The sequence below is a fragment of the Homarus americanus genome, unplaced genomic scaffold (assembly GCF_018991925.1).
Source record: "Homarus americanus isolate GMGI-L3 unplaced genomic scaffold, GMGI_Hamer_2.0 scaffold12259, whole genome shotgun sequence".
Taxonomy (NCBI): Eukaryota; Metazoa; Arthropoda; class Malacostraca; order Decapoda; family Nephropidae; genus Homarus; species Homarus americanus.
Window position 1 is genome coordinate 422,736 of NW_024746250.1, and position 7,265 is coordinate 430,000.

The 7,265-nt window shown below is 43.2% G+C and overlaps 1 protein-coding gene across 1 annotated transcript in view; it reads right to left on the reverse strand.

The window, feature by feature from the left end:
- Nucleotides 1-3,268: 3,268 nt before the first annotated feature.
- Nucleotides 3,269-7,265, reverse strand: part of LOC121879193 (tenecin-3-like) — a 9,670-nt gene continuing 5,673 nt past the window's right edge. Inside the window, exon 4 of the mRNA XM_042385790.1 lies at nucleotides 3,269-3,592. Coding sequence (XP_042241724.1) covers nucleotides 3,269-3,592 — 324 coding nt within the window. The remainder of the gene's footprint in view (nucleotides 3,593-7,265) is intronic.

Below are 7,265 nucleotides of genomic sequence, written 5' to 3' on the forward strand. Positions count from 1 at the left end.
ATGAAGGTAAAGGTGTAGGAGTGAGTTACCTGTAAACATTAAGGAACGTGGAAGGTTCCTGAAGGGTCTTAAGTTCTTGTGGGTGGAGGTGGATGTTTACACACACACACACACACACACACACACACACACACACACACACACACACACACACACACACACACACACACACACACCTGTATAAAAAAAGGCGAAGATTAAAACACAAAACAAAGACATTTCAGAGATACAAATATAAACTTATAAAGATAACACAACATAGCACCCACCCCCCTCTCACCCCTCCTCCCCATCCCACCTCTCACCCCTCCCTCCCCTACCCACCCTCACCTCCTCACTCACCCTCCTCCCCATCCCAACCCTCTCCCCATCCCACCCCTCTCACCCTCCCTCCCATCCAACCCCCTCACCCTCCCTCCCCCATCCCACCCCCATATTACCTCTCAGCCTCAGATGTGACCACCAGAAGCCCTGGGACATTCCACTGCCCTACTGAACACTCTCTCTACCTTACCTCAGCCAAATCGCTCTTAGACCCCCTTACTATCAGACGACATAGGTAAGGAGCCTCTCACTGAAGAAAATATCTCCTTAAAGATTTTCCCTGGCTTACCTGTGTCCCCTAACAGATGCTAAGTGAAGGTATCTAATTAAGGAAAACTACCTGTGCAGTTTACGGGATATTTTTTGGTGTTTGTTTTATGTTAAGTTATTACTATGAGGAGGACGGTGTTGTAACGAGACTTTTCCTTCTCTTCCTCTACCTTATTCTTCTTCCTCCTCCTCTCCCCCTCTTCCTCCTCCTTGCGGCAGCTCCCCTATTGAATACTTTCTCTACGACTCCTCATTTCTATCAGCCTATTACTCCCCCCAAGTTTTCTGTCCTAAAAGCAAAGTTTTCCATCTCATCCTTCCTCCTCCCCACCCCTCCCTCACCTCCCTCACCCTCCTCACCTGCCCCTCTCACCCTCCTCACCTGCCCCTCCCCTCCTCACCTGCTCCTCTCACCCTCCTCCTACCCCCCTCCCTTCATCCACAGGTCAACTCCGGAAGTCACCAGTTTTCAGCTCTACTGCCCTACTAAAATGTGGGTCCCCCTATTTAAAGGGTCGGTAATGTGTGGGGGCTTAATCTATAGGGCCGTTAATGTGTGGGGGCTTAATCTATAGGGCCGTTAATGTGTGGGGGGCTTAATTTAAAGAACCGTCAATGTGTGGGGGGCTTAATTTAAAGAACCGTCAATGTGTACCCAATGTTAATTAAGTTTCAATTTATATATAAGGTCTAGGTATATGGTAAATATGGAGTTTATATACACCGAATAACCTTATATTAATTCACTATCTTGTTTACCGGCTTAAAAAACTGTATGGAAAAATAATCCTTAGATCCCTCTTTCTCTATCAAGGAATAAACTATTGAAATTGAATTGAAATTGAAATTATATACAGTATTTGCTAGAGTACAAGATTGTCCCATGAAAGAAAACGGGGCAGGAGGGACTGTGATAAATTTCCTCTTTCCACAGTGACAGACAGACAGACAGACAGACGGACGGAGAACAAACGCATCAGGAACAAGAGGAAGATTAAACAACATTCAAGCAATATAACAAAAACAAACAAATACATACATACATAGACAAAGAGATAAAGATAGATAAATACATACAATAATAAAGATGGGACAAGGAATAAGAAAATACGAGAGGTCGCTTAGACACAAGTTAAGGAAAATAGTTTGAAAAAAAAATTATTTATATTTTTTTCCCAATCTTAGTCTCTTAGTTGATTGCAAGGAGATGAAGTATATATACAAAATGAGGAAAATATGAAGAAAGGAGAAGAATGCACGGAGGGGAAGGGGGAAGGGAAGGAGGGGGGGGGAGGGAAGGGGGGAGGGAGGGCGCTTACATGAGTGTGTGTGTGTGTGTGTGTGTGTGTTAAAGTTGAAGTGAGAGAGTGAAAGTATTCCATTGATTTTACTCTTAGGTTCGTGTGGGTCACCTGGTGTCGTGAGCCATAGCTGCTGATCTTGCATGTTACTTATCTGCTACTGTTATTTCCTTATTTTGCCACCTCCTCCTCCCTCTCCCCTGGTCAAGACACACGGTGGTACATTCAAGGTATGATAAACGGGGGGCAACACGGGGAACCTTATCGATATTGCCTTCTCCTCTCACCCCCCACCTACACGTGATCCATCTGAGGGAGACGGAGGGGGAGAGGGGGAGAAAGGGGAGGGGGGGAAGATTTGGACGGTAGGGGGAGAAGGATGAGGGAGAGGGGAGGGGTATGTAGGAGGAAAAGAAAGTAGGAGGGGGAGTGGGATGGAGAAGGAGAAGGAATGAAGATGTGGAGGAAGGAGGGAGAGTGGAGGAGGAGGATGAGGAAGACGCAGTGAGAGGGAGAGAGAGAGAGAAGGAGGAGCCTTTCCTCCACATTCTCTCACTAATATTCCTCTCTCTCTCTCTAAGATATAAATCCTCATCTTGTCTTCGAAACTTTTCAACAAACAACTTTTTCCTCCCGAGAGATTTTCCGAATTACTCCCAGTTGTCAATAGAGCTCTAGAGATACAGAGAGACATATATATTACATTTGTCTCTCGATTAATGGATGAGACAGCAGAATGAGACAGAAAATGAGACAGACGGAAAAAACTGTCTCAAAATCTCGCTTGTGAAAATTTAAGAGATAGATTGAGGACACTAATGTAAACATCGCTTGTAAATTGGTATTAAGGCTTGTAAATTAAATAAAGAATTGTAAATAAGGTTTGTAAATGAAAGGGAAATAGTACACGAAGCTTGTAAATGAAGGGGAAAATTAGAAACGGGTCTTGTAAATAGAAGGGAGAAATGAAAACACAGCATGTAAATGAAGAAGGAAACTTGTAAATATTTCTTTAAAGGAAAAAAAAGACATTGACACTTTAAATAAACATTAACCATTGCTTGTAAATATATCGGTAACACTAAAAACACAAAAAAATACTACTTCATCGGCTGGATATCGGATGAGCCTCATTCACCCGGGTAGGGACTGAACTAAACCTTAGCCGAATATCGGATACTTTAAAAAATGTAAATCGATCGGATAATCAAATCAATTCACACCTACAAACTCTGGATAATGAAAACACGGCAGCCGGATATAAGGAAAAAAATCGACCGGATATTTGGATGACATTTTCAGAACCGGCTAACACAGGAGGAAAAAGCATTGAACCCGTGTCTTCAATGGCCGGATAAGAACTATTATATCCATCACGTCCTGAGGTGGCCATGGACCACTCCCCCCTGGGTGTTCCCCCTGAGGGCCCCCGGTTGTTCCCCCTGAGGGCCCCCGGGTGTTCCCCCTGAGGGCCCCCGGTTGTTCCCCCTGAGGGCCCCCGGGTGTTCCCCCTGAGGGCCCCCGGTTGTTCCCCCTGAGAGCCCTGGGTGTTCCCCTGAGGCCCCCGGTTGTTCCCCCTGAGGGCCCCCGGTTGTTCCCCCTGAGAGCCCCGGGTGTTCCCCCTCCCGGTTGTTCCTGAGGCCCCTGGTGTTCTCTTTGAGAGCCCCGGTTGTTCCCCCTGAGGGCCCCGGTGTTCCCTGTGTGTGCTTGGACAAAGATCACCTGAGTTTTACTGAAAAGAAATAATGGAAGAAATAATGACGTCCCCTCACAGCTGTATTATGGCGGGGGGAGGAGAGAAGCTGACTAGTGAGGGTAAGTTGATGGGGGGGAGGGAGGTACTGACGAGGGTGGAAGGAGGGAAGGAGGGAGGTACTGACGAGGGTGGAAGGAGGGAAGGAAGGGAGGGACTATTGAGGATGAGAGAGAGAGAGAGAGAGAGAGAGAGAGAGAGAGAGAGAGAGAGAGAGAGAGAGAGAAACTGTACAATTTATCATTCATTCTTTCCCCAGAAGTAAAATATATTTATCTCTTTGCTTCTCATTTATTTCCACAAAAGAATCAACCTTCGATGTTTACTTTCTAGCGTCACGAAGTTTAGAGGCGGTGTGGATACAGTACACTGCACACTAAGTCTTACGGTAGACAAGGAGACAACATGGCCGACACTACACGAATATAAACAGCTATCTACACACACACACACACACACAACATAAGTAAACATTGCACAGAAAAACAAAAATATAGGTTAAGATTTATAGAAGCAGGACGGAGGAAAAAATTTCTATAAGCAACTAAATAAAAACTACGATATCATTTACATTCATATTTACGATAACCATAAACAATAGATATATTTTTACGACCCAGGAATAATAATGATCGTTTATAATGATGACGTGTGATAACAATTAGACAGGGTTATGATAGCACTAAAAATATATTATTAGTAATGAAAAAAATAATGGTATTCTGACGTTATATAAAGGTATTCTGATGTCATATAATAGTAGTCTGATGTCATATAATAGTAGTCTGACGTCATATAATAGCATTCTGACGTCATTAAAAATAATATCGAAATATAATTGATGATTTTATCAGAGTTTATTATTAGTATTTTGCACAAACTAGTTGAAGAGGTCAGGTAGAAGGTCTTACTAGTTTACTGTACTCTTAAGTTAACACATGGATCTGACGTCACTGTTATGTATGCTATTATTTGTGACGTCACTGCTATTATACACTGATTGTGACGTCATCGTTATGTAATCCCTCGACTTGTGACGTCACGTATGTAAACATTTAAGTCAAGTGATTACATAATAATGACGCAATCACTTGACTAAGACGCCGTTGTTGTGTAAACACTAAAGACTTCATAAACAAAACAAAAAGAGAAAAAATATATAAACAGCAAAATAAAAAAATGTAAAATACGAAAAAAATGAAAAAAAATAAGTTTAAAATAAGAAAAACAAACAAACAAATAAAAATAAATCACAGAGCGGAGAAGAATAAAAAAAATATAAGAGGTAAAATACAAAACAAATAAAGAAGACAAGATAAGAAAGGAGGGAGAGGGGAGAGGGAAAGGAGAGGGGTGGGGGGAGGAAGCGAGAATGGGGAGGAAGAGGGAGGGAGGGAGACAGGAGGTATATGAGAGGAAGAATAGGTGGCAAGGGAGAGGGGGAGGGGGAGGGGGATGGGGGGATGGGAGAGGGGGAGATGGAGGGGAGAGGGGGAGAAGTAGAAGAAGAGGGGGAGGAAGATGGAGGGCGTATGATGATGGCAAGAGAAGACAATAATGGCGGGATGTAGCAACAGACATTCTCTCTCTCTCTCTCTCTCTCTCTCTATTTTTCTCTCTCTTTTTCCCTTTCGCTCTTCATCCCTTTGACACTGTCAAAGACTTCAGGCCACCTGGCTTATTGTATCTTGAACTTTAAAATTACGACATTGAATCGGGGGTGCTTGAGGACATTCTTGCTGTTTATCCCAAATTTGCTGCTGGCCCACACTGATTAGTCTTCATTTAGAATATGACGTCCAATGTATATGAACCACTGTCTTGCATGGCAGTGAACAGTGACATTACCCACATGACTCTGACCTATATATACTGCTAATGAATATGATGTATTTCTTTGTGTATGAACCTCTGTCCTGTGTGGCAGTGAGAAGTGATACCACCCTCAGTGTCAAGACCTGACTGAATTACTCAGAATAGACAAACTGTACTACATGTACAAGCTTTGCCAATAAATTTGTTAAACTAAAAAAAAGTCCCTCCCTCCCTCCCTCCTTCCTTCCTTCCTTCCTTCCTTCCTTCCTTCCTTCCTTCCTTCCTTCCTTCCTTCCTTCCTTCCTCCTCCTTCCTTCCTTCCTTCCTTCCTTCCTTCCTTCCTTCCTTCTTCCTTCCTCCTCCTCCTCCCTCCCTCCCTCCTTCCCTCCCTCACTAGGTCTGATGCTGCCGTGATAAAGAGGACAAAGACCCTTTATTTTGAGCAGCTCAGAGGGAGGGGGAGAGTGAAGGGCGGAGGAGGGGAGAGGGGAAGAGTGAAGGGAGGAGGTGGGGAAAGACAGAAGAGGAGGAGAGGAAAGAGAGGGAGGAAGACAGTGAAGAAAGGGGAGAAGAAAATAAGTAGGAGAAGTGAAAAGAAGGACGTAAGAAGAACCAAAGGAAGACACAAGAGAACCCAAGACAGAGAGATAAAAGAAGGAAGAAAAGAAGGAAGAAGAAGGAGGAGGAGGCAAAGACAGACCAAAGGAACTAAGAGAAGGAAGAAATAGGAAGAAAAATGAAGAATAAAGGAACAAGAGCCGCTAAGATGAAAGACATGAGAAGGAGAATAAAAGTGAGACGAGAAACACAGAGAAAAGAGGAGTGGAGAAGGGGAAGATAAGAGGTAGAATATAAAGAGGTGATAAAACTGCCACAAGGACACCGCGGAGGAGAGGTATTGGAGAAGGGGAAGATAAGAGGTAGAATATAAAGAGGTGATAAAACTGCCACAAGGACACCGCGGAGGAGAGGTATTAGGAAGAGGAAGAAGAGGAGGAGGAATAGGAGAAGAATGAGGAGGAGGAGGAATTAAAGGAAAATGAGATTGAGAGAGAATAGGAATGGGAGGAGGAGAAAGAAGAAGAGGAATGGGAGAAGGCGAAGGAGGAGGAGGAATTGGAGGATAATAAGGAGGAGGAAGAGAAAGAGGTTAGTCGACACACCTTATCCATTTCTGCGTCTTGTATAGCCAATCACGGGAGCATTAATTAGCCACGTTTACCTGCAGTTCTAGCCCCTATTGGAGGGAAGTGTAGCGGGTTTCTGGCACGCATTACCTGCCCAGCATTACCACCACTCATTTCACGCCAAATCTGATACTAATGTCCATACCTTAAAAATCTGTCTTTACTTGGTTGTTTAAAATTCACTTCAATACGTTTTAGGAATGAAGGATTTTGGCGGGAAAATATATAGATGAGACTCGCTGCCTACAATTTCCTGTTCCCAAGAAGTCTACCTTGGGAGAGTACAGACATATACCGAGGGAGTTAAACACAGCCTCAATAACCTGGTTTAGTGGTGGTTTATTTTGTTATTGGTTTAATCTTTACTTTACATTTTTCCTCAGCTGTAAAAATACTTCAACAACAATAATAATCGGGTCTTCCTATATAAATCTCACTTACTGGTTTATATAATGTCAACAGTTTGGGACTGATAATTGCACAACGAACTAATGGTTGTTTACTGAGAAATACAAACCGTAAAAAAATCACTAAAAAATACAAGCTTGTAAATAATACTCAATAAAAAGGACTCCAGTATCTACTCCTTCTCACGTAGTTGTAAATAATTGTAAA